The sequence below is a fragment of the Ovis canadensis genome, chromosome 3, assembly GCF_042477335.2.
Source record: "Ovis canadensis isolate MfBH-ARS-UI-01 breed Bighorn chromosome 3, ARS-UI_OviCan_v2, whole genome shotgun sequence".
In the NCBI taxonomy this organism is placed as follows: Eukaryota; Metazoa; Chordata; class Mammalia; order Artiodactyla; family Bovidae; genus Ovis; species Ovis canadensis.
The window spans coordinates 60,342,520-60,369,947 of record NC_091247.1 but is presented as its reverse complement, the minus strand read 5'-3'; the positions used below and the strand labels follow the sequence as shown (position 1 = coordinate 60,369,947).

The following is a 27,428-nucleotide window of genomic DNA, read 5'->3' as shown; positions in this document are numbered from 1 at the left end:
CTTAATTCTGTTTAAAGCCTGTATCTCCACTACAATTCCCTGTGAATCTTCCTGCCAAGTGATTAACAGCCTGCCTTCTTTCCTTCCCGCCTGCTCTGGTTTCTAGGAACAGTTATTTACTGAACAAGAGGGTTACTGAGAACCTACAAAGAGCTTCAGATTCAGGGTGTAGTTTTCTGCAGCTGCTGTACCATCCACTATCATTTCCACATCCTTTTAGATCTTGAAGATGCTACTTAGTCTAATCAGGCTGTTTAAAACCCCTAATTTGTCAGTTTGAAAACTACACATTATTTGATGCCAATAATTCATTCTGCATTGTCAGAACCCAGAATGGTACCGAGACATCCTTCTAAGAACTGGCAATAGTGAAGTTGCTCTTTTGAGAACCAGGAGGGATGTGGTTAACTCCTGTTGTCTGCTGATTTTGAATATTTGATTTCTCCCAGTCCCATTTTCAGCTTCTGTGCCTTCTAAGCATTATTTGGCCTCACAGATCAGGTGAGTCTGTCTATCAGGGGAGGAAAGGGCTGGCTGCATGGATTCCTGCATTTTCGTTGTGGTGACAGTCTATTTCTCATTGAGAGTTAGTCTATTAGCTTCAGGGTTTTATAGCTCAGTTTTATGAATCTTGTTTTTATAAATCTTAGAGATGGCTCTGCTTGCCTCACAGTGGGAACATCTGCATCCTGGGTGAGGCTAGGGGTCAGATCAAGATGAGTTCTCCAGGGTAGTGGGTGTTCCCCGTGAGGCCTACTGGTGTATCCCAGTTGAAGTTGTTCAGTCGCTAAGTTGTGTCTGACCGTTTGGGTCCCCATGGACTATAGCCTGCCAGGCTCCATTGTCCATGGGATTTCCCAGGCAAGAATATTGGAGTGAGTTGCCATTTCTTCTTCCAGGAGATCTTCTTGACTCAGGGATAGAACCCAAGTCTCCTACTTGTCAGGGAGATTCTTTACCACTGAGCTATCTGGGAAACCACTGTTTCCACAGGCACACCCTTAATTCTCTAGGTCAAGCTACCACCACAGTTTTCTGTAATAAATAAGATAAATAAGCAGGAGTGAACAAAGGTTAATTTTTTTTAAAGATAATATAAATATTAAGAAAACAAATCTAAAATACATCGACTAGGTCCTTCTATACATTATATTTACACAGTGATTCTGATTGGGAAAGGCAAATGGGGAGTCTCTGGGGCTTAGGTGGTCTTCTCAGGCCAATGTCCCCTACAGAGCATAGAACTGAAGAGGCAAGGGTCCTCTCCCTACTGCTCTCTGCTACTCCCTTTTGCTTTTATCTGAAGCATTTCTGAATAATAAATGCAAACTAGGTTTTGAACATAAAAAGCTTAATGACCACCCCAATTCAGGATTGTGTATCATTACAGGAAACCAGACACAGAGAGGATGGGAATTACCCCTCATCTCCAGGGATCTGTGAGGGAAGTCAAAGATCACACAGAAAAGTCATTTGTGATCTCTGAGCCAAGGAACGGCTGGCGTAAACTCATCAGCTAAATGAGGGCATTTGACCAGATGGTGGGTTACATTCCATCTAAGTCGGGAAGGCCAGTGTCTATGCTCAGGGCTTTCAGGCTGCGAGGACCTGCCCTCTCTGCTAGGGTGGATGCAGGAAGTAAAGTTTATTGTATTGTGGATCTGACCTCCTGATATAAAAAGTAACTATGGTAGGATTAAGGTAGGTCAGTAAAATTCAAAAATTTTCTGTACTTGTGTGATAAACTAATTTTCAAAAGTTGGAAATTTATGTATGCTGTAAAACTGTGGCCAACTCCAGTCTTAAATAAACCAGCCTTTCCTGCAGGGATATAAAATTTGAGAGTCGGTCCCGGTGAATTACTTTTCAAGTTCCGAGGGCCCATGGCCTGCATCCACAATGCCTTTCCATTGTAGTCTCTCCCAGGTCTCCTAGGTAAGTGCATTTCTTGTCTCATGGAGGCTCTGAAATGTTTCTTAAAAAAGAAAGCACTGAGAAATTATGATTCAGAGACTTGAAACCCTAACGTTACAGGCAAAGCCTCATTTTTGCGGAATATAAAGTACTCGGTCTCTTCCACTTCTAAGAGCTCGTTGAGAGAAGCCACCACGAGGTCGTGTTCCTGCAGCATTTCCGGGTAGCGGGACACGGCTCGTTCGATCCTGGCCGAACGCCTCACGGGTGTGATCAGCTTCATGTCCTGCACCTCTGGCATCCCATTTATCCTAAGAGAGCAAGAGGTGCATTTAAAACCCTGTAGCTCCTTTCAAAATTCTACTTATTATTTTCTTCTTGTTCTCTAATAAAACATGAGAGAATTTCAATGTTGGCTGATACAAGAGATATGTCTAGGGCAGCTCTCATCCTAAGATGGACGTCCCCTGAGTGTTAGAATGAACTGGGTGGACTCCACCATCTGTTCTCAGATGGTGTCAGCAGAGGGATTTCATTGAATGAAGTGCTAAGTGTGGTTTTGTTTGAAGTCAGCTACTTGGCAGTTGGTGTATGTTTATTCCATAAACTTCCACAGAGTTGACATCCTTTGGGGAAATTGGGCCTAACACCAAAAAAGGCTGGACTAAAGACTTCAAAGACACTTTCTAGCTTTGACAGTAAAATCCAAAACATCTTTTAAGATGGTGGACCAAACCACAGATGGAGACTGGAGCAAATTGGGCATCTTCCTGGTAAGGGCTTTAATGCATTCCTGTAATAGCCTGAAAGATAAGCTGCAGAGACTTTCCACGGAGTGAATCTTGGCCACAGGATACAAAATCACAGATTACATTAGTCTTATAAAACTCAAGGCCAGTCTGCTGAAAATGCTCCTAAAAATTCCTGAGCCAGTGAGAGGTGGCTTTCACATCAGCAGCTTAACTTCACCCACCCATGAGCGGAGTATAGTGGGGAAATGACACATCTGAGAGAGGTGTTTAGAGTGGAAGAAGCCCAGCCGTGCTCCCCAGGAAAGTAAGACAAAGAACTGTGGTCTTGGTGCTTTTGTTTGAAATTTTCCTTTCAAGAGCATGAACAATGACATTGATACCCTGATACAGTTCCTTAAATTATTATGGATTCTGTCTTAAACTTCCACTTGTTTCAAAACCAGACACTTGATACATGAGCAGCCGTACAGTCCTGACCACCCTCCTTGTTCTTACAGGTTATCCACGGCCCATTCCTTCCCATAGCTCCAGAGGTTGCCCTTGCTTAGCAATTAGTGCAGCACCCCACTCCTGACCCCCAGGAAAGGTGGATGGGATCTGCCATTGCAGGACAAACAAGGGTGAAGGGGGAGGACTGATTTCAGGAGGAAGGGGTGACTCCACTCCAACAGCCCTCCTGAGTCTGGCAGCTCCTTGCTCACAGGAAGGTCAGATCTCCTTGGAGGTGCTGTGTCTGGGGCGGTGGGGGTGTGTGTACAGAGAAAGGACTGTCTCCCTGGCATGGGCTCCACCCCTCCCCTCCCCCTCTTTCCCTTAACACCAAAGATCGATTAGATCACCTAGTCCTCATACGAGGCAGGAAGTATTCATGTCACTAATCTGCTGGTATTCTGGATCTTTGGAGGAGAAGCTGACAACTGGACTTAATTTAGACCTGCAAACACAAAAGCTTTACAGTGTGCTTACCGAGGGATTGGGGCGATCTGTAATTTGATACCGGGATGACCATCCTGTTCTGACTTTGTTATTTGGGGTGTTACTGACATCTGTTCGCTCTCTTTTGGGGAAAGGCAAGATGCCCCAGATTCCGTCTTCTTGGCCAGCTCTTCTACTGATGTTATATTGGTTTCAGCAACTAAGGAGTTAGTGGTAATTCCTATGTATATAAGGTCAAAAGGAAAGACTTAGCAATTCAATACTGAAGCTAAAAAAATCAATAAAGTGAAACAGGAATATCTCCATGACTTCTTAGTGATCCTTATGGATTCCACATGCTAAATAAAGAGTAACTGATTTGGAGTGGGACTTACAACTAGTTTTTCCCACTAAGTTTTGTAGTAACACCCTGCTGCATTAAACCTTCTCCTAACCAGTCCTCCACACAACCTTTGGGCCTGTGAGAATGGATCCCTGCTACCCTTTCAACATTCTGAATATATTTCCAGCCTCTTATTCACTCTTGAGGGAGCTGCCCTGGTGACTAATCATTGGCCTCTTACCCTCATTTCACACCTTGGGTCAATTATCCTAACTCATTAGGGTTAACCCACTTGACCTTCTGATCCCCTCCAACCCAGGGATGACCATATGGCTCTCACCTTGGACGTAGATGTAAATGTCTTGTGTTAACACAATGTGCATCATAGCCTAACCAGCACAGCAACCAAAATGAAGGGAAGGAAATTTGACTGAGACAGATAGATATACTCTGGCTAGAGGCTGAGACCCCCAAGAGAGGCCAACATGTGGAAAAGGCATGAATTCCTGTCTCTCTCTCTCTTTTTTAATTCTTTAAAGAACACTGCCATAAATTATAAACAAATATCTGAATTATAGCATCGTTCTCAGTAAGAGTACCATTGAGTATATATATACTACAACCTTATTCCTAAAAGTAATGGGTTAGTTGGCTATAATTCCACACGGCTTGATTGTTCCCCAAAGTTCAATCTACTCTTAGCGGAAAAAGATTTGTCACGTTTTAAGATTATAAAAGTAATCCATTTTATTTTCTCAAGGTGTCTTCCCCGTAACCCTGTTCATATCACAAATATAATTATACATAATGTGCCACTCGCTTTATTTGGCACATTTTTCATAGAAGAGTTCTCTAAAGGTTTTGGCCAATGACAGCAACGGTGAACTGTGAAATGATTCCTGAGATGGCTATGTTTTAAAGGTAGACCATGAATTTGGATGTATCCGGGTTGGTGGGCATGTAACAACTAAACACCTTAAACTAAAGCACCTCTCCTCTCTGGCTCAGTCTCACTCTTGTCTTCTCTCTAGGGAAGCAAGTCACCCTGGTCTAGGATGCTCTGGTGGAAACCTTTGTTTGGTGTTGGAGCAGTATAGAAATCAATCAGCTGATGATGAAAGCTGAAAGGTCCACACCAGGGAAACCAAGAAGCGAGAGGCATTTCAGGGAACTTAAAATTCTTCTTTCCCTATACGTGTTCCTCAGTGACCTTTACTTCAGTAGCTAGAGGGAATGAATTTAAACACAAAATAGCAGTACCTTCTGTGGTTCTGTTTCGGTCTTGCAAAATATTAAAGACAACTTCCCGCAACTCTTGGATTGGCTAGAAGGAAGAAAATACACGAATGATATATTAAAAACATTCATGGAAAAATGATCTAAGGAATTTATGATGTTGTTTAATATCAAATAGACTTTTCATAACAAGAATGTTTCCCTTTTTAATCTCTTGTCTAACTATAAGTAACATTTAAAAGGCTTCAGTTTTAGCTTTACAGGAAAAATAAAGGAAGAGAAAAAATACTGGTTAAATTCTGGCATGCTTGACTTTAATGAAGAGATGAATTTATGGAGCGTTGTCTGTAATACAATTTTTTTTTAAATTTTTATTTTTTAAAATTTCTTTAAATCAAATTAGGTTTTTTATTGACTGACATGATCCCATCAAAGACATATTCCCATATAAAGACTCTAATCCAAAGATATATAACTAAGCTATACAGAAAATCTGATATATGTTTTCAGTGTTGTCTTAACTGAACTTTTGTTTTTATCATGAAAGTCATATATGTCTATAAAGACAACTGAACAATAGGTCAAAGTTAAAAGGGAAAACTACCCATAATCCCATCATTTAAATATAACCTTTAGTTAGCATTTTAGACAATTTCCCCCCAGCTTTTCCTTTAATTCTTTTATTTGGTAACATAATATAAAAAACATTAAACTAAAAGCTATCACAGAAAAGTAATTTTCTGATAAAATTATCTGAGATAGTCTTCCTTTCTTTCCCCCTTCCTTTCTAAAGTATGCAAACGATGCCATGAAACAGCACATCACTAATGAACTGTACTTTCTCATAGGACCACAGTATTTGGGGGCTGGGCTTCCTGATCTGGGACCCTGTATCAAATAAATAACAGATATAAACTGAAAACAGAGCATAAAAGCAAAGCTGTCTATACATTTTTACAAAAGCTAAAATGCTTAAGAGCTAAATGCTTAAGGAAATGGGAATAAATGTACAGAATACATGGCAAAGCATCTTAATTATATAAAACACTCATTAAGTATATATTTTCATAAGTTTCTAGTTAAAGATGATAGATTGAGTACGCAAATATGCCTAATCCCTCTTGAAACTCTTCTGAAATGATTTTAAAAGGGGGTTAAAAGGAGGCAATAGCCACAGAGAATAGATGAAATAGCAATAAGAATGTAGAAGGAAGAGGTAACTAGCTTGACCAATGAAAGAGTCAAATTCTATGCTGGCAGTTTAGCTGAGAAAGAATCTGATTCAACCCCAAAGCCTCTGAAAGGCTCAGGAATTGCTGGAGGGCTCTAGAGCATCTGTCAAAAAGCAGTCACACCTGGGAATTGCCTGGCGGTCCAGGGATTAGGACTTGGTGTTTTCACTGCCAGGCCTGGATTCCATCCCTGGTCAGGGAAGATCCCCAAAGATGGTGGTTGGCCAATCAGTCAATAAAACCATCAGACCTCCAAATCCACCCTGCATCCCTGAACTCCATGCAGACTGGTAGCTGTGTCCCACCCACCTTCATCCCAACAGAGCACCAGGCACATATGCTCCAAGTCTCTGGATGATATCATGCAAGACTGAGGGTGGGAGTGTCTGCTGAAAAAAGGGATAAATGAAAGTTTCCATGCTGAAGGTTGAGACTCCCAGCTCCCTTTTCTCCAATAAAGGGGAACTGGTAGCCTGGTTCCTGGTTCTTGGGAAGGAGGATAAATGAGCCTTCTTCAGAGAATATGACTAGCCTTAGAGGAAAGATCAGAAGGTACTGAAACTGGGGGTTCCTCAATCAGCTGATTCAGCCAGATCTCAGCCACTCTATAGTAAAGCCTCATCTGTGACCAGTTTTTAATAAGGTTTTAAAACCTACTTCATAGACATACAAACGGTCCAGTTTCACCAGCATCTGAGTAAAGCCTCTAATGAACAATAGAGAATACAACCAACCAAACACCCAACTCTTCCTTCAAAAAAAGGAGACGAGAGAAGAAAAAGCATTGGAGAAGAATCAGGCAGTGCAGGAAGAAAAGGTAACTTGATAGTTCTGGTGAGAGGAGATCCCAGAATGACAACTGATAAAGACGGGGGTGAAGAACCACCAGTTGGCCACTCACCACAACCAGAGACAGCCCGGCAGTGCAGCAGTGAAGACCTAGCATAGCACCCCTCCCCCCCAAAAGAAGAATAACCTGAGGAAAAGAAATCAACAAAATGTAATGTTTTGAAAGTATTGAAAAGTATAGATAATTATAGAAGAGTTTGGAAATACTAAGCAAAGGGAAAACAAGAAAATAATTGCAGGAAAATTAGAAAACCATACTTAAAAGGCAAAGTAACCATAGCATGTACTACATGGATCAGTGTATACTTCTCACCTATTTATGACAATGTGAGCACTGGACAGTGATCAGAATGTCTGTATGATTCTAATGAAAATAGGGAGGACAGTGAAGTCTACGGGGGTGATGGGGTGTCTGTGTGTGTGTGCTGAGGATCTGTGAAGGTGTGTGTGAAAAAGAGAGTTAGATCCTCATCCTACAGAGTCGGAAGTCTACAAATCATGTCTAAAGAGAAAAATCAAGAAGTAGTAATATTAGCACATTATCTGAAATTATCAAGGTAACAAAATACTCAGTTTGCTGTCAGTGGGAAATGGGAGGGGAAGGAAATAGGTCTTATGGTATAGGCTTTATCAAACTATTTATTTAAACTATGACCATGTAAAACTCTGATTTTGAACAATCATGGAAAAGGTATGGTAGAACATACAATGACATAGAAAGTGATATTATAGGGAAAAGAGTTTTAAAACTATTTGATGGAGTCTTTGTTAAATTCTATAGAGACAGTGGTTTTACTAGGTTTTAGAATTACAAGTTATTTCATGAAATGGCTCTGAATGATCTATGGATATTGATGTATTGGGTTTAATATATTTTTTAGGTTCTTTATGGTGAGGTATGAATTTCTAAGTATTGGATATTGATGTTATACTATAATTTTCTATGCTATTGTTTTCCATAAGTGTACATTTCTGCAATGAGTTTTAAGTGAGACATATTCACTTGACACCACCCTTATGGCAGAAAGTGAAGAGGAACTAAAAAGCCTCTTGATGAAAGTGAAAGAGGAGAGTGAAAAAGTTGGCTTAAAGCTCAACATTCAGGAAATTACAATCATGGCATTTGGTCCCATCACTTCATGGCAAATAGATGGGGAAACAGTGGAAACAGTGTCAGACTTTATTATTTTGGGCTCCAAAATCACTGCAGATGGTGATTGCAGCCATGACATTAAAAGACGCTTACTCCTTGGAAGGAAAGTTATAACCAACCTAGATAGCATATTCAAAAGCAGAGACATTACTTTGCCAACAAAGGTCCATCTAGTCAAGGCTATGGTTTTTCCAGTAGTCATGTATGGATGTGAGAGTTGGACAGTGAAGAAAGCTGAGCTCCAAAGAATTGATGCTTTTGAACTGTGGTGTTGGAGAAGACTCTTGAGAGTCCCTTGGACTGCAAGGAGATCCAACCAGTCCATCCTAAAGGAGATCAGTTCTGGGTGTTCATTGGAAGGACTGATGTTGAAGATGAAACCCCAATAGTTTGGCCACCTCATGCGAAGAGTTGACTCATTGGAAAAGACCCTAATGCTGGGAAGGACTGGGGCCAGGAGGAGAAGGGGATGACGGAGGATGAGATGGCTGGATGGCATCATGGATTCAGTGGACATGGGTTTGGGTAGACTCCGGGAGTTGGTGATGGAGAGGGAGGCCTGGTGTGCTGTGATTCATGGGGCTGCCAAGAGTCGGACATGACTGAGCAACTGAACTGATTCACTTGACAAGAAAGTGACTCTATTTGTTTACATGTGACACTATTTTCTAGAAAATAAATATTTAAATTAAAATGTTCACAAAGGACATAATGTACTTCATATTTTGCATATAACTTTATGAAGTAAATTAGAACATTTAACATTATATTATATAACTGCCATTTTGCAAACAACAGAGAACTTACATGAAAGAGGAGTTTTAAGAAGTCACCCATTCAAGACAGATACTTACTGTGGCCCCACTTCTAATGGCCTCTTCGTAGAGCCCAATAACATCAAAGGTGCCTTTGCTTGCCAACAACTTTGCTTTGCAGATCCAAAATTTAGCAAATTTTTCAGCCTTAGGAATACTGGACAAAATGGCAAATACTTCATTAGAAAGTACACCCTGAAAAAAAGAAAAGTACCCAGAGGTAATTGTTACTTGCTGTTATTTTCACATCTCCTAATACTTACCATAGCAGGTATGCAGAAATCAGTGTGATAAGTATTTTTGATGATTTGGGAGAATGGCATTCTAACATGTATACTATCATGTAAGAATTGAATCGCCAGTCTATGTCTGACGCAGGATACAGCATGCTTGGGGCTGGTGCATGGGGATGACCCACAGAGATGTTATGGGGAGGGAGGTGGGAGGGGGGTTCATGTTTGGGAACGCATGTAAGAAATAAAGATTTTAAAATTAAAAAAAAAATTTAAAAAAAATATTCAATTTCACTGAAGTAGTTTATATAATAAAATGAACCTATTTAAATAGTTTTGAAGAGTTTTTGCACTGATCATTAAATTTTAAGAGTTAAGAGACCAAATAGAAAAATGCTTATCATAGCTCAAAGTGAGAAATTGTTCTACCTGTTTATGCAAAACCAAAACCAAACCCAACCCTAGAGTAATCCACCTTCCACGTATTTTTTACATAGTCATAATAACATGAACCGTGAATAGTGACCAGAATTTCTGCTTAACTGACAGAAGCCTAAGGATGCGTAGCTGTGAAAGGGTCATGGATGTACATGTGTATGTGTTGGGGATCCATGAACGTGTGTGTGTGTGTGTGTGTCAGTCATTCAGTCGTGTCCAACTCTCTGCAGGAATATATAAAGAAGGTTAAATCACATACAAAGGAACTTTATAATGGCTTCATAGGTTTGGACCCTTTCTGCCTTGTACCAAGAACAGCGCAGTGACATGGACTAGAAGGAAAATGGGAGCCACTATGCTCAGAAATCCAGGTAGTGGCACACTGAACCAAGTAGCACCTCCTACTCTTCCTGAGATGGGAAAGACACAGGGGTAAGCTCACAGTCAAGAATCACTAATGTCTGAGGAAACCAACACTGCATGAAAGAGGCATAAAACTCAACAACCAGAAGAATGAACACTGGTGCAAATAGCTGAGGGCGCAAAGAGGAATAAATTTTAAGAGTGTTGTAGTCAATACCTTCAGAGTGATAAAATACTACCATCATAAAACTAGAATCAATGTTATGAAAAAGAATCAATAGATGGGCAGAACAGTGGCACTGTTGAAGAATAAATCAGTGAGCTGAAAATCCAGCTGTGGAATTCTTCCAGAACCCAGTGAAACAGAACAAAGAAATGAAGTACATAAAAGAGTTCTGGAGGACACATCTATACTCTATATTGGATATATTTATTAGATACATCTATATTGGATATATTCCAACATCCATGTAATAGAATTTCTTCAAAGACACAGAGAAAGAACAAAGCTGAATATGCATTGCAGTTATAGAAGAAAATTCCCAAGGACTGAACAGAGAGACAAATGTTCAGACTGCAAGGTCCCCAGAGAGCTAAGCAAGATGGATGGAAAAAGACCCATACTTAGAAAACCAAGAATGAAAAGAAAATCTTAAATTCTTCCAGAGAGGGGAAAAAAAACAAGATTACCTACAGAGGAATGAGAGCTTGACACGAGACTTTAATAAATCAACAATTCCAGATGCAAGAAAGAAAACGAAACAGTAACTTTCATATCTTCCAGGAAAAACCATCTGAATTTAGAAATTTCCCCTAGTCAAACTATGAATCCAACATGAGGATGAAATGATGACATTTTTAGAAGCATAACAACTCAGAAAGTTTACCATTCAAAAACCATAAAGTTATTAGTAAATGAATTTAGAATTCAACCGGAAGAATTGAAACAAAAATAGCCACAAGAAGAATATGATATATAATTTCACACCATGTTTGAACTCATACTTAGCACTTTCTTTTGTGATTTCAATTTATATGCTTTCTTTATGAAATGAAAGCTGGATCAAACAAAGGCATGAAGAAAAATAAGCCAAAAAATACTGCATGTAAATTGAGTTACTAAATAAAACGGCAGAAATAAAGTTAAACATATATGTAATTACAATAAATGTACATGGGCTAAATGCACTTTTTAAAAGCAGAGAGTTTTCCATATTTTGTTTAGAGAAATTAAACTACGTATTCATATGAGACATACCTTTAAAAATAGAGAGATAGGGAAAGATTTATCAGACAAATTGTAACAACAGCAAAGCAGGTGTGGCAAGGTTAATATCAGACAAAAGAAAAATCAGAGCAAGTCATGAATCTTTATGCACTTAACAACGTAACTTTGAAAAACAGAAAGTAAACACTGATAGGAGGACAAAGTGACATTATGAAATCACAGTGCCAGTAAAAGATTTTGGTATATTTTTTTCAGAGAGCAAAAAAAAAAAAAAAAAAAGGCAAGTAAATGAACAAAAAAATAATTGTGCTATTTAAAATTTCTAAGTTTGATCTAATGGATATCCATGTAGAATTTTCTATTCAACAGAGAATACATATACTTTTCAAACACTTTTGGAACATTCACCAAGGCTGATCAGACATTAAGATCAACAATTTCAACAAATTCCATCAAGCAGAACACACACAGGCTACATTCACCAACCACAATGCAATAAAATTAAAAACTGACAGGTAGCCAGAAAACAAAAACAAACAAAAAAACCAGACACCAACAAAACCAACGACTTATCTGGAAGTTAAAAGATACTCTTCTAAGGTAACTTCTGGGTTGAAGATCTCAAAATGGAAATATCAAACTAGCAACAAATGAGAATGTGTTAGTTATTGAGCTTCGGTGTCTTAGCTCTAAACCCACCTTTTATCTTCTGCTTTGTTGAACAGAATTCTGTAAGTCTATAAATCACTTTCTATTTTGACAGCAGTTCCTTGATGGGCTCAGCCAGTGAGGGGCAGTAGAGGAAGGCTGCAGGCTGGAGAAGAGAGGGGACTTCCTCTTTCTCGTTTGCTTTCATCACCCCAGTAACGGTCCTTCACTCTGGAAGCAGCAGTTGGTTCTAGCCTCTACCTGTTTTACACTGGCATGCACGGATCCTGCCTCACTGTGCTCCTTAAGAGGCAAAAGCCCCAACCGGATAGTTAGCATCCTTTCCTCCAGGTCTGAATCCCAGCCCCATAAGGACCCTCCTGCAGCTCCTGTGGCACCAGCATCCTTAGAGCTGGAGTCCCACTTACACCAGGGTTTGTCTCTCCCAGCTTCTAGGTTCTGACATCCCCAGCCTCTCTTTGTTCCCCTGTACCCAGTGGATGCTGCTAGCTGCTTTCTGCAATTATTGCCACTGTTACTTGAGATTCATTTCTGCTGTCAGTTCTGTGTGTGGCACCCCTATCTCCTTTGGTGATTCTTTTATCATTTCTGTGCATATAGGCTCACAAAGTACTTTACAGGCAGCATCTGTGCCTCTTTGTAATGTGTCCATAGAGTCAGAAGGGACTGGGCATTTTTGACCCCCAAGGGCAACCATTACTCAATGACCATGGAATGACTAATGCCAGTTTCCTTGCTCCAATCAGGACAGCTCTGAGATGAGACCGGCACTGTCTCTGGAGCTCCCGGGTGGGACTGTGCCGCAGCGACCCTCCATGAACTCTCCTTGAGACCACGCCTTGCCTGCCCTCTTTCCCCTCCTGGTCCCACATCCCCAACTCCCCTCCCAGTTGTCCCTTGGAGCCTCTTCCTAGTAAACTACTTCCACACAAATTCTCCTCTTAGGGTCTGCTTCTAGGAAACTCACATAAGACACTGTGAAAGTGATCTTCATACTACATTCTTTCTACTGAGATTGCTTGTCTTTCTGTTTTCCTGACTTGACTCTTAACTGATATGAAACATTACCTAGTCAAACCTGAAGGATAAGACCAAAGCTAAATTCGGAGGCTAGGCCTTGCCTTTTGACTATAGCTTTTACCTCCAAATGTTAAATGTGAACTCTTTGGACCTTGATACACAAAGATGGCAAAGTTCCTTTTGGATCATTCTGGATCCAGACTGCTTGGGTTAATTTCCCAACTTCTCTGGGCCTTAGCTTCATTTATAAAGTGAATATAGTAATAGTTGTTATGATAGTTATATGAGATAATATAAGTGAAGTGCTTAGAACAGTACCTGGCATACCAGGAGCCATTATTTAAGTATGTATCATTATTATTATTACTATCACTCCTCCCTATTCAAAGGAGTAGCTAAATTTCTGCTTAGACAGAGGTTGTCTCCCCGAAACTATACTTAAGAAAAGTGTTTAAAAACCTTAAGACTTGGCAAAGCTTTGGAAGATTATCGTTCTCACTCACCCTTTCAATGAGCTGCAGACATTCTGTCAGAGTGTTGTTAATTTTATTGGACAGTTCAAGTTGTGCTTTCTTTTCTTCCTCTTCTTTCTCCATACTCTTCCAAAATGAAATATTCATTTCCTCTATTATTTTTCTTTTTGTTTTAAGCTCCATAGGAGGCCGTTTATAGATTTTCCCCTTAGATTTCCGCCATTCTTCTAATTGTTTCCTGTTATACAATTAAAACAGGGAACGGGTTTAGGGTTTTTTTCCGGTGCCTGGTTAAGATTCTAAAGTACGACGAGCATAGATTAGCACTGCATACCTTCAACTGCAAAGTCGGGAGAATGTTTTAAAAACAATTTACTATTTGCTTCGGAGGCACTGGTTGCTCCCACCCGTCAGAAGGTAGATGCCAGATGGAGTACTAGGATTACAACATGTGGTTAGCATCTCCATCTTCAAATTCCTTAATTTCCTGATTGTTATTCAGTCGCTAAGTCACGTCTGACTCTTTGTGACCCAGACTGCAGCATGCCAGGCTTCCGAGCCCTTCTCTATCTCAATAATTCCCTGATTATTCTTCAATATTATTCCCTGAACATTTTTATTTCACCTGTATACTACTTCTGACAATTGCTTTCTTAAGACATCCCTCCATCTTCGAGATCACTAACTCAGCACTCCATTTCTCTTCTCATAAGCTCTATATCTGCCATTCAATCAGATGAACCAAACCTATATTCTGCACTCAGTAGGATCTTGGCCACTCAAAGTGACCCACTTGGCCAAGTTCCTTAACCCTCTCCTCATGACATAGGACCCCTGCTTCCCCTAACAAGGGCGATAATTTCAGGGCTCTTTTCTTAGGTAGCTAGTCTCTGACGGCACCAAGTCCTAGGCCATACCTTCCCCATACCGTTCCCACTCTGCACTCCTGCTTTGAGGCGGTCCACAGATGACTGTTGGGGTGGCACCAAAACATGAGGACCCAAGCATCTGCGTGTAGGCTCTTCAGCTTCTCTAAATCACAACTACACTTTTATGACTCACAAATGCACATTTCAGCCCAGATCATTCCCTAGGGCCCCAAACTTTGCAAATCCCTCTGCCTAACTGATATCTGTTACTTGATATCTGGCAGGTATTTAAAATTTAGTATCGTCCAAAACAAAGCTCTCGATTTTCATCTCTAAATCTTTTCCCAAAAAGCCTTCCCTACATTGGTAAATACTCTCCCAACTTTACCCAGCTGCTAGGGCCTAAAACTAGTTGTCGTGAGCAGTCCTTTCTTTCCTCACATCTGACACATCATCGTATAGTCAGCACTGCTTCTGTCTCTACTACCATTCTTGGTCCAGTGCACCATCACCTTCTGCCTGGAATGCTGCAGCAAGCCTCCTAAGTCACCTCCTTGCTTCCACTCTAATCCTTTTCAAATTTATCCTGTGCACAGCTGCTGGTGATCTTTACACCATAAACCAGAGTCACTGCCAGGGACTTCTCATGGCTCTTGGTGTAAAATTCAAAATGTTCTCCATGACCAGAGGTGCAGAGCAATGTGCCCCCTGCCTACTCCAGACTCACGTCTCACCACTCTCCTGCTCAATCCCTGCCATCCAGGAGCCCTGGCTTCCTTCCAGTAACCTGACCCAAGCTCATTCCTGTCTCAGGGCCTTGTATTATCAATCTTTGGTCCTCTACTCAAATGATACCTCCTTGAAGGGGTAATTTTCTGTAATTAATCTTATTTAATCAATGTGTTGATTTTCTATTAATATCTTCTGCACTGGAATGCAAGGTCTGTGAAGATGGAAACCTTGGATGGCTTAGCGCCTACCATGGTGTTTGGAACACGTTAAGTGTTTAATTACTGTAAAATTCACCTTTTCTGGCACACAGTTCTGTGCATGTCGACAAATGCATGAATATGTCACCATGACTACAATCAAGATATAACACCCTTAAAGATTCCCTGATGTTTCTTGGTGGTCAGCCATGCCACCCATGTCCAGTTCCCAGCAATCATGGATCTGTTTGCTGTCCTTATCATTTTGCTTTTGCCAGAAAATCAACAACTATTAACGCTCTTAGAACCTGCCTTTTCTAAAGTCAACTCATTCCCAGGACTTGAAAGCCACAGATTTATTATTCCAGTACTTTCCATATACACACCAGAAAAAAACCGTTCCCTAAGAGTAGACTGCGACTGTGTGCACACCACTGTATCTCTCAGTGCCTGACACATGGTAGGTGCTGAAGGAACACTCTAGGGATGAGTGCAGATCTGTTCCCTCTACAGACGCCTCCTCTTCTGGTCCTCAGTGCCGGCCAATTGTAATCAGACTGTCTTACGATCCACTGTAGGTTACGTGGTCTAGACTGGAGCTCCAGGGTAGGGAGCCTGGCCTCCTTGTTCACCAGCTCCGGTCTTTACATTCAGTTTTCTCTCTGTTAAAACTTGTCTTTCTTCTGGTCACTGTCCTTTTCCCAGCCCAGCTGTCACTGTTGAAAGTACCTTCCCTGACCCCTTTATCTAAAAAAATCATCCCGGCCTCCCTCTCTCAATCACCTCACCCTGAATCAAGTTGTTTATTTTCTGTTTCTTCAGGGGGCAGAGAGCTTGTCAGTTGTGTTCAGGGCTGTATTAGAAAATAAATCCTGCCCTCACTTCACTCTGCTACACCTTTTTAGCTACCATCTTATTTTATGTGGTCCTTTCGCCCTTGTCAGGAATCTCCTTATTTTCTACTCCAACCAAGTGTACTGAGGTGCTTCTGGGATGTTCACTGCATCGTGAGACTATATATGGTCCTGTGCAGAAAGTGTATGAAGTCCTTTGGCTCAGTTTCAAGCATCACCTATGTTAATGCCTGAGGTCCTGATTTCTACCATCTGAACTCTATGTGAACTGCATACTTCTCTCTGCTTCAGTTTACTTTCCAAAACTTGGCCTGCTCAGACTCATAGAAGTTTCCTGCTCCTTCTTCCCTGGTAACCTTTCTGGCTTTACACACTAGTTGGCTTGATGAGGGGTTACCATCTCTGCACTTCCTATCTATGCAAGTTCACTACTCTGGCTCCTCCCACCCTGCCTCTGTTCCGTCCTGTCGGGCACTTCCTGCATGAATCGTCTACCTCTGCAACCCCTACTTCTTGGTCAACTATTTTGCTTGAATTTCTTAAAAAAAAAAAAAAAAAAAATTATTTCAAGCATACAGAAGATTACAGAGAACAATCTCCACCCAGTTCTATCAAGTCTTAATATTTGCTTTGAAGTTTTACGAGTTATAGCTAAAAATTACCCAGGAGCCATTATTTATGACCCATTTCCTGACTTTAGCACTCCTGATAGTCAATTTGCCTAGCCATCTTAATTTGCTAAACTCTGGAATTAAAATAAAGTACCTTCGATCCTCTGCTGTGATCTTACATGGATTAGTTTGGGCCCCATCCGGGACTTCTCTTCCACTTACGGTTGGGCCACCAGCTTGAGTCCGGGGAGCTGTCTTGTTTAGAAAACAGTTCTGGGGAGGAGCGCTTTTGAACTTGGAGTCCAGAGTCCGTGCTCTTTGTTGACAGCTGTTGTTGTATTTATTCCCAGTGGCTCCATTTGCTCTTATGCTAGGGGTACTTGGAATGACGGAGTTAAAGCTGCCAACAGTCAAATTTGGCCGTTGGCTTATGGCTTTTGATTTCTGCAGTGCATGCGATGTCTGAGGTCTACAACAAGCCTGAGTAGGTTTAAGATCTTGCTTAATGTTTGGATGTCTGTGGTTACATCCTCCTTGAAGCACACTGGGGTGTGTACTGGGTTTGCTGTGTTTTACTTTCTGCTCAGTAACAGTGTATGACTGTAACTTCATTTCATTTGGTCTTTCATACTTACTTCTATTAACCTTTATAGACTTTATGTCCTTAACCACTGTTTTCTTTGTGGCTTGAGTCCTATTAAGTGTCTGGACAAAGTGAGAAGGGAGGGCCTTGGGGGGTTTTCCCCCTGCTCTTATAAGGTCTGCTCCTCTAGAGAGTTTCTGAGACTTGCCTGGTGGAACCCTGATTTGAGTTTCTTCAACAAATGGTTTAATAACTCTCTCTTTCAGAGCAGCACTGTTCACTGAGCTTTTGCCCAAGACTTTTCTAGTAGGAGCCAAACTGCTTTTGGTTTGATTAGTTTGGGGCTTGTTTATGGTCCAGGATTCAGGATTTGGTTTCCTTTCTGAGTCTGGTAAGTCTTGGGGCAAGTTCTCTTTATTCATCTCTTTTAGACAGCCACCCAGGGATTCATTTTCAGGGTCTGTACCTTTAGCAGTTCTTTGATCTGTTACCTGCTGCTTTGTAGTTTTCAGTTTCTGTATATTAAGTGATCCCATGGTTTCTCTTGTCTGTTCTCCAGCAGTGGACGATCCAAATCCATGCATCTGTTGACTATTGCCAGGAGGCTTACCGTTTGGGTTAGAAGAAACACTTTCTGAAGTGAGCCTTTTGTCTAGTTTTGGTGGCTCCAACTTTGGCCTCTGGGACCTGGTGATGTTGGCAGGTCTGGATGGCAGTTTAATGCTGATGGATCTTGTAGTTTTGACAGGCAAGGCAACATGGTTGGTAACATCCTTTTTGGGTCCAATAGTCTAAAAAGATAAATAAATTAAAGGTAAAAACATTAGTCCATTGTTTTTAAAGTAAAAAAAAAAACCAACTAGTTATTTTTTTGATAACTTAAGAAAATTGATCCTGACAAAACAAAGATTCACTAATAGATGACTTTTATAACTTGAGTTCCTATTAGAAATATATTAGAATTAATAGAATTCTAACAGAATTCTGCAGAGATGCAGTGAACACACAAAAATTGCTTTTTAACAAACAAGTACTTGCTGAGTGCTCACTATGTCCCAGTGAAGTATCCTTCCTGGAATTCCGGAAAGATACAAACATAATAAACTTATGTTAGGGTACCTCCTGACTTCCTCCTCATACTTTCTTTTTTTTTTTTTGTTTTTGTTTTTGTTTTGGCTGCAGTGAGAGGCAAGTGGGATCTTAGTTCCCTGACTAGGGATCAAACTGGTGTACCCAGCAGTGGAAGTGCGGAGTCTTAACCAATGGATCACCAGGGAAGTCCCTTCCTTGTACTTTCTATTGCTACACTAATTCTCTTAAAACAACACTGCCTTTGAAAGGTCAGAGTGTCACTCAAGGAACACTCTCTCGTCCTGGAGATTAGTGGTATGGAGTGGTGGGAGATGCTGGCAGGCCTGAGATACTTTGAGACAGCTCTGAATAAGCATCAAAAATCTCAGTAGAAAGTAAGTCATATCTGTGAAGATAGGACAGAGTTTTAAGGTTAGATTCTACATTATTCATAAGTAAATACTTCAGTCATGTGACTTAATTTTGGGTAAGAAAGGGAGGACCAGGTAGCAGAAAACTGAAAACTAGGGAGGGGTGTTTAGAATTAATATGGTAAATAACAGGAACAGGCCACTGAGGATGCTACAGCATCCACACTGAAAGCAATTACTTAGAGAGGAGAATTTGTCAGAGATTTATTGACTATCTAGGGAAAGACATGTCAGTGCTAGAGCTACGACTTTCTGTTTTTGGTTTGGTAATATGATGAATAATTACTATGTAAGTTTCGTGAATGTGTAACCAGACCCACCTGGCATTAAGGGCAAAGACTAATTTCTACTTACAGATTTAGAAGGTGGAGGATTTGGGCAATTATTCTTGGCTTTTAGGTAAGGCCTAAAAAAGATGAAATAAGATCAATTCTTAGTACAGAAGAATCAGCAAGGCTTGGGAGTACAGTGATTAAAAATATTAAAAATTATTATGGTTATAACTTTAAATCATTAGAATTTCCATGTGGTTAAAAAATTCAAAAATTATAATTAATAAAAAGTTTCCTTATCAACCTTTCCTTAGTCCTACTATTCCACTCCTTGGCGACCATGACCACTCTTACCTATTTTCTTCTGTGATCCTTTCATAGATGTGCTATACATAGATACAACATTCTAACAATATTAATAAAATATGTTTTCTTCATATCTGCATAGTCTTACTCATTTAAACATCATTCCCTGAACACTGCAATGTGCCAGGCACTAGAGATTCAATGCCAAATAAGCGCTTCTTTAAAACGCGTGTTTGTTTTCTATGAGTCTGTTTCGCAAACAAATTCATTTGTATTAAATCAGCTATACTTCAACTTAAAAAAACTTGTTTTTTAAGTGTCTTCAACTAGTTAATTTGTAGGCGAGGAAAGCGATATAAACAAAAGAACATAGAGGTACACATGAAAACCAGCTAGTGAGACAGAGAACTTAAAAAAATAAAAAAAAAAGAAAAGTAGAGGAGAATTTAGATTTAAACTTCACAGATCATAAACTACCAAACAGGAACTTTGATGAAGACTTGATGCTTGTTTCTCTGGTCTTGGATGCACATCCCAGGAGGACAGGGACTGCTTTGTTTTGGTAAGCACCTTATCTCTAGAACCAAGAGTGATTGATACATTACAGGTATTAAGTAAATTGTTGAATAAATGAATTAAGTTTATTTATTTAATCAAGGAAATCAATTCAAGTAAAAACTCAAAGTAAAAGAAGGCAAGAATATACAATGGAGAAAAGGCAGCCTCTTTAATAAGTGGTACTGGGAAAACTGGACAACTACATGTAAAAGAATGAAATCAGAACACTTCCTAACACTACACACAAAAATAAACTCAAAGGGACTTCCTTGGCTGTCCACTGGTTAAAACTCTGCGCTTCCAATGCAGGGGGCATGAGTATGATTCCCGGTTGGGGGAACCAAGATCCCATATGCCATATGGCTCAGCCAAAAAAAGAAAAAGAAGAAACTCAAACTGGATTAAAGATCTAAATTTAAGGTGAGAAACTAATAAACTCTTAGAGGAAAACACAGGCAGAATACTCTTTGACATAAATTTCAACAAGAGCCTTTTTGACCCACCTCCTGAAGTAATGGAAATAAAAATAAACAAATGGGACCTAACTAAATTTAAAAGCTCTGGCACTGCAAGGGAAACTATAAACAAGATGAAAAACTCAGAGTAAAAAGAAGCTAAAACAAAGGCTGAAAGCTAACTTTGTAAAAATTTGTTTTCAACTAAAAATTTAGCAACACGTTGGGGAAAAAAACATATCAGTGCTAAGGAAAGCGTGGTGACACCATTGAGATGACAAGATGTCAACAAAAGAGAAAAGTGAGGCCGTCATATTCTGTTCACCTCCACAGTCAGTGCTAAGAGGAAGACCCAAGCACACTCTCAGCCTAGAGGATAGGGATGTGCAGTTTATAGTGGATGGATTACATAATTGGTTTTCATTTTAGAAAGCAGCACCAGGACCAGGACCATCCCTCTCCCAGCAAGCAAAGCAGAGATGGGAGAAGCTTCCTGCATTGTAGATGCTACTGTAGACCCTTCTCTCTCACCTTGGGAGACTCATAATAATAATGCTTTAATCTTTGCCAACATTTTTATTACACCTACACCAAAATGCCCTTTTTGAATAATCCTAGGATCCTAATGCAGTCTGAGCAGACTGCAAACAAAAGGGCTATGTTTTGGCAGAGCTTTAAATTGCCATTAGCAACCAGGGCAACAGAACTTGCATAACTGTGGGAAATAGACTCACTTGGTGTTTTGGCACTTCAGTTTTCCCTTGGCTGCTAGGTACTCCTGCAGCTTTCTCTGCCGCTCTTCTGCAAAACAGGCAAGCAAACAACAGAATTTTAGCTCAAGATTTTAACAAGCTCACTTATATTCTAAAAGAAGGCACTTTTCTGTATTGATTTTGGTGTTGGACCATAATGTTTTAAAGTCTCTAGCCCTACAGACTTGCCTCCAGGTTCACATCAACACTGACAATAAAATTTATATGTCTCATTCTATGCTAAGCTCTTTACACTTACATTACTTCCTTTAATCTGCACAAAAATCCAATAAGGTATTTTACAGTCTGAAATTTAAACATGGATAAATGCTATACAGGGAATTTCCTGGTGGCTCAAGCAGTAAAGAATCTGCTTGCCAATGCAGGAGATCCTAGTTTGATCCCCGGGTCAGGAGGATCCCCTGGAGAAGGAAATGGCAACCCACTCCAGTATTCTTGCCTGGGAAATCCTATGGAGAGAGGAGCCTGGCAGGCTACAGTCCATGGGGTCGCACCGACATGGCTTAGCAATTAAACAACAACAACAAAATGGTATACAAAGCCAGATTTTGAAACCAGGTTTATTCAACCCAGAGCCCTTGCTCATAGCCACTGTTCTCAGCTACAACCTATCAAACTTTGCATGAAGAAATGCTACTACTGGCCCACCTGAGCTGGTGAGCTCAGGGCTTGTTTTATTAATCCCTTCTGACAGGAATGATGAATTTTGCCCACAAGCCCTTTCTTTTGGAACTAAGGACAAAATAGGCTAGGCTGGAGGTTCATCGCAAACATCTATCCATACAGTGACTTTCTAAGGAAGCCACCTGTGAGGGAATGAAAAGTTAATATTTCTCTCTTCGAGAAGTTTCACCCAGGTAGTGGTGATAAAAGTGGGTCAAAGAAAGAACTATGGGAGTCCAGAGGCAGGAACTGAGTGAGGGGAGCGGGGGATTGGAAAAGGCTAAAATTAAGATGGTTGTGGTGCTGAAAAAGACCCTTGGGAGTCTCTTGGACATCAAGGAGGTCAAACCAGTCAATTCTAAGGGAAATCAACCCTGAATAATCACTGGAAGGACTGATGCTGAAGCTGAAGCTCCAATACTCTGGTCACCTGATGTGAAGAACCAACTCATTGGAAAAGACCCTGGTGCTGGGAAACACTGAAGGCAGGAGAACTGGACGACAGAGGACGAGATGGTTGGATGGCAACATTGACTCAATAGACATGAGTCTGAGCAAACTCCAGGAGACAGTGAAGGACAGGGAAGCTTGGCGTGCTGCAGTCCATGGGGTCGCAAAGGGTCAGACAGGCTTTATCGGCCAAACAAAAACAACAGCTATAGGGGATGCAAAACAACTCAACCTCATTTAAACTGAGTTGCCCTGTGTTTTGATATCTGGTTCTGATCCTTCCCCAGGAGACAGCTGTGTTGAGAGGGCTGATGGAGCTGAGAGATGTGGCTAGAATCCCAGTTCTATGATGTCTAGCCAGGTAGCAAACCTTGCTGTTGCTGAGCAGGTAAAATGGGAAGAAATGCCCATTTTTAAGGGCTGTTGTGTAAAATGCCTAGGACAGTGCCTGGGCCCTGAGAAACAGTCAACAGATATTATTGCAGAAATTAACAAAACACTGTGCATTTTGGAGCAGGTGACAGCTATCTGAGCAGGAATACTTAAAAAGTCAACAAAGGGCTCCAGACACATTTAGGAAAGTCAGGGAGCCCAGGAACCTCAGCATCGATGCAGATTTAACCCATCAGCCTCCAGGGCGCGCGTGTTGCAAGAAGACCTCCGCGTCTGGGTGAGATCCGCCTTGACAGCTGTCACAGCCCGCTCGGGCGGGCGGCGTAGCCCCGAGGGCCACACCCCGGCTCCGCCTGAAGCCAAATCTGGGCCGCAGGAGCGCTTGGGTTTCCGCTGGTTGTGCGATCTCGGGCAAGGACCCTCGGTTCTTTACCCAAACGAGGTGACAATGACAGCTTTTTGCAGAGCTGCTGCGGGACTCTGGGAAGGTGCCTGGGAGGCGTGGCCCCGCGCACAGCCTCCCAGCCCCCCAGCCCCGTTTTCTCACCGAGGCCTGGAGCGTGGGCTTGGGTCAGCCCCCGCAGAACCAAAAACGCCCACGGCGAGACACCGGCAGGCAGGCAAGCGATCGGGTCACTTCCGCTCACTCGGGGTCCTCCCTTCGTCTCCACCCGTAAGACACAGCTGCTGGAAGTCATACTCACCTGCGGCGGCGGAGAGTCCAGGCCGCACCATGATTCTCAAACGACAGTTTCTCTTCAAAGGCCGCGCCTGGAGAGAAAGCTGGAGCGCCGCGCTTGCGTCCGCTCTCATTGGGTCCCGTGGGTTTGAAACCTGCCAATCGAAAATAGGGGAGGGCTGGCCCAAAGGAAATTGATGCGTTTCGGTTGGCTGTACACTTCAAGCCCCACCCTGGGGCCATTTGATTGGAAGAATGTACAGGGAAAGGGGCCGTTTTGGTATTGAAGACGGCTGGTTGGGCAGGAGGCGGAAGCCTCCCCACCCCTTTAAGGATGAGGTTTCTGGGTTGCTGTGCTTTCAGTTACGAGAAAGGTGGCCAGGACTGGCGACAGGGGGCTGCACCCGGGCCCCACAGACAAAGCACCTCCTCCGCCCTTTCAGATCCTAAGTTTCATATAAAAACAGTATAAAACCAAAATGATGAATTTGGCACGAGTATACCACGAGTATATACGAGTATATACCTCACGAGTATACTTCCTACTTTTTATGGGTCTCTAAAGTTAAATAATCCTAGTTCTTAGTACAGCAGTTCCTGGGTGCTCAGTCGCTTAAGTCGTGTCTGACTCTTTGTAACCCTATGGGCTGTAGCCCACCAGGCTTCACTGTCCATGAGATTCTGTAGGCAAGAATACTGGAGTGGGTTGCCATTTCCTCCTTCAGGGGATCATCCCCACCTAGAGATCAAACCCGCGTCTCTTAGGTCTCCTGCTTGGCAGGATTCTTTGTTAGCGCCGCCTGGGAAGCCCTAGTACGGCAGGGTGACTCCTCTTTGTTTTTCATTATGGTAAGATATACAAAGCAAAGCTTACCATTTAAGCCATTATTCGGTGTCATTAAATACATTTACAGTGTTGTACAATTATCACCATTGGTCCCATCACTTCATGGCAAATAGATGGGGAAACAGTGGAAACAGTGTCAGACTTTATTTGTGGGGGGGCTCCAGAATCACTGCAGATGGTGATTGCAGCCATGAAATTAAAAGAGGGTTACTTCTTGGAAGGAAAGTTATGACCAACATAGATAGCATATGAAAAAGCAGAGATGTTACTTTGCCGACTAAGGTCCATCTAGTCAAGGCTATGGTTTTTCCTGTGGTCATGTATGGATGTGAGAGTTGGACTGTGAAGAAAGCTGAGTGCCGAAGAATTGATGCTTTTGACCTGTGGTGTTGGAGAAGACCCTTGAGTCCCTTGGACTGCAAGGAGATCCAACCAGTCTATTCTGAAGGAGATCAGCCCTGAGATTTCTTTGGAGGGAATGATGCTGAAGCTGAAACTCCAATACTTTGGCCACCTTATGCAAAGAGTTGACTCATTGGAAAAGACTCTGATGCTGGGAGGGATTGGGGGCAGGAGGAGAAGGGGACGGCAGAGGATGAGATGGTTGGATGGCATCACTGACTCGATAGACGTGAGTTTGAGTAAACTCTGGGAGTTGGTGATGGACAGGGAAGCCTGGTGTGCTGTGATTCATGGGGTCTCAAAGAGTCGGACACGACTGAGCAACTGAACTGAACTGAAAAAATTAATAAATAGGAAACCCCAGTAGATTAGGGAGACCAGCAGGGGGAGATGTCATTTCCTGTGACCATAAGTAAATAAGTGAAAGTTGCTCAGTCATGTCTGACTCTTTGCAACCTCATTGACTGTAGCCTGCCAAGTTCCTCTGTCCATGGAATTCCCCAGGCAAGAATACTGTGAACATAGCAAGCCCAATAAGAAGAAGAAAGACTCCTTTTCCCTGACAAAGACTTGCCAGTGAAAAGCCAGGGACTCGGTTTATTACAATCCCCTTCCCCCAACTTTCTTTCTCCCCTCTATAAAAGCATTTTTCTTCACTTGACTTGAATGTGGTGGCTTGCTGTGGTTGCAGAACTCAAATTGCAATTTATGTAATTCTTTATACCGAAGTTGTTTCAAAGTTTAATGAACAAATTATCAACTGCAGGCAGTATTTTCCTTGCATTAGTTTCTACAATTAAAAAAATAGTGTTAAAACTTCTCTTTATAAAAAAAGAGACATATTTCCTTCTGAATGAAGTTAGCGTCCTGTCAGTAACGAAGAAGGGAAGACGGTGATTGTGTGGACTGCTAACAGTGTTCGTCATATTCTTCTCTCTCTGATGTCACTTTTAAGATTTTACCTACTATAGACCTACTAACATCTTCCAAATCTGTATCTAGTTCTAACTTCTCTTGAGTTCTAGACACATCATCATATGCTCACTGTACCTGGGTGTCCTGCCATTAGCTAAATTCATGTGTCTAAAATGGTACTTATTATGTTTTATCCTGGAGCTTAGCACTCCATGCGTGCTCAGTTGTTCACTTGTATCCAACCCTTTGTGACCCCGTGAACTGCAGCCTGTCAGGCTCCTCTGTCCATGGGATTCTCCAGGTAAGAATACTGGAGTGGGTTTCCATTTCTTTCTCCTGGGGATCTTCCCCATCCAGGGATCGAATTCATGTGCCCTGCATCTCCCGGATTGGCAGGTGGATTCTTTACCACTAAGCCACCTGGGAAGTATTTCCACCAAAAATACTGATTAAGACACCACTGCTCACCCACTACATTCAGTGTCCACAACCTTGCATCAGGCCACCGCCAACCCATGCCTCTGTAAGAGACTCCTGGATACACTCGGGCAAGTCTGGGTCAGTCTCTTTTCGGTCACAGCTCCTTTCTCCTGGGTCCAGGTGTGCATAAGTTTCTGTTTGTGCCCTCCAAGAGTCTGTTTCTCCAGTCCTGCATAAGTTCTGGTGTCCCTATTGTGGGGTTAATGGTGATCTCTTCCAAGGGGGCTTATGCCATACCCAGGTCTGCTTTACCCAGAGCCCCTGCCCCTGTGGCAGTCCACTGCTAACCTGTACCTCTGCAGGAAACACTCAAACACAGTTCTGTCTCAGTCTCCGTGGGGTCTCTGGGTCCTGGTGTGCACAAGGTTTTTTGAGCCCTCTGAGCATCTCTGGGACATGGGGTAGCTCCTCTCGGCAATGCTTCTGCGAGATCTGTCGTAGCCGGTGCACTTCCGCCACCTGGTCCATCGCAGCTGGTGTCTGTTTTCATTCCAATCCCAAAGAAAGGCAATGCCAAAGAATGCTCAAACTACCACACAATTGCACTCATCTCACATGTTAGTACAGTAATGCTCAAAATTCTCCAAGCCAGGCTTCAGCAATACGTGAACCGTGAACTTCCAGATGTTCAGGCTGGTTTTAGAAAAGGCAGAGGAACCAGAGATCAAATTGCCAACATCCACTGGATCATGGAAAAATCAAGAGAGTTCCAGAAAAACATCTATTTCTGCTTTATTGACTATGCCAAAGCCTTTGACAGTGTGGATCACAAGAAACTGTGGAAAATTCTGAAAGAGATGGGAATACCAGACCACCTGACCTGACTCTTGAGAAACCTATATGAAGGTCAGGAAGCAACAGTTAGAACTGAACGTGGAACAACACACTGGTTCCAAATAGGAAAAGAAGTACGTCAAGCCTGTATATTGTCACTCTGCTTATTTAACTTCTATGCAGTGTACATTATGAGAAACGCTGGGCTGGAAGAAGCACAAGCTGGAATCAAGATTGCCAGGAGAAATATCAATAACCTCAGATATGCAGATGACACCACCCTTATGGCAGAAAGTGAAGAAGAACTAAGGAGTCTCTTGATGAAAGTGAAAGAGGAGAGTGAAAATGTTGGCTTAAAGCTCAACATTCAGAAAACGAAGATCACGGCATCTGGTCCCATCACTTCCTGGGAAATAGACGGGGAAACAGTGGAATCAGTGTCAGACTTTATTTTGGGGGGCTCCAAAATCACTGCAGATG

At 41.8% G+C, this 27,428-nt stretch overlaps 1 protein-coding gene across 2 annotated transcripts; it reads right to left on the bottom strand.

Moving 5' to 3' along the window:
• Positions 1 to 1,064: 1,064 nt before the first annotated feature.
• Positions 1,065 to 23,659, bottom strand: CKAP2L (cytoskeleton associated protein 2 like). 2 transcript variants are annotated; one of them, XM_069580378.1, is made up of 9 exons: positions 23,556 to 23,659; positions 21,307 to 21,373; positions 19,336 to 19,387; positions 17,051 to 18,270; positions 13,664 to 13,871; positions 9,249 to 9,404; positions 5,185 to 5,248; positions 3,633 to 3,822; positions 1,065 to 2,225 (listed from the first exon to the last, which is right to left on the bottom strand). In XM_069580378.1, the coding sequence occupies exons 1-9, from the start codon at positions 23,584 to 23,586 to the stop codon at positions 2,000 to 2,002; spliced, it is 2,214 nt and encodes a 737-aa protein (XP_069436479.1). In that variant the 5' UTR covers positions 23,587 to 23,659; the 3' UTR covers positions 1,065 to 1,999. The 2 variants fall into 2 exon arrangements, with proteins under 2 accessions (XP_069436479.1, XP_069436480.1); XM_069580379.1 differs by lacking the exon at positions 19,336 to 19,387.
• Between the last annotated feature and the right edge of the window lie 3,769 nt (positions 23,660 to 27,428).

Excerpts from the sequence above, each read along its gene's own strand:
- CKAP2L (XM_069580378.1), bottom strand. The coding sequence starts at position 23,586 with ATGGTGCGGCCTGGACTCTCCGCCGCCGCAG. Across the intron at positions 9,405-13,663 it reads GTCTGCAGCTCATTGAAAGG|GGTGTACTTTCTAATGAAGT; the intron begins GTGAGTGAGAAC and ends TCTTTTTTTCAG. Across the intron at positions 3,823-5,184 it reads CCGAAACAGAACCACAGAAG|GAATTACCACTAACTCCTTA; the intron begins GTACTGCTATTT and ends TTATATACATAG.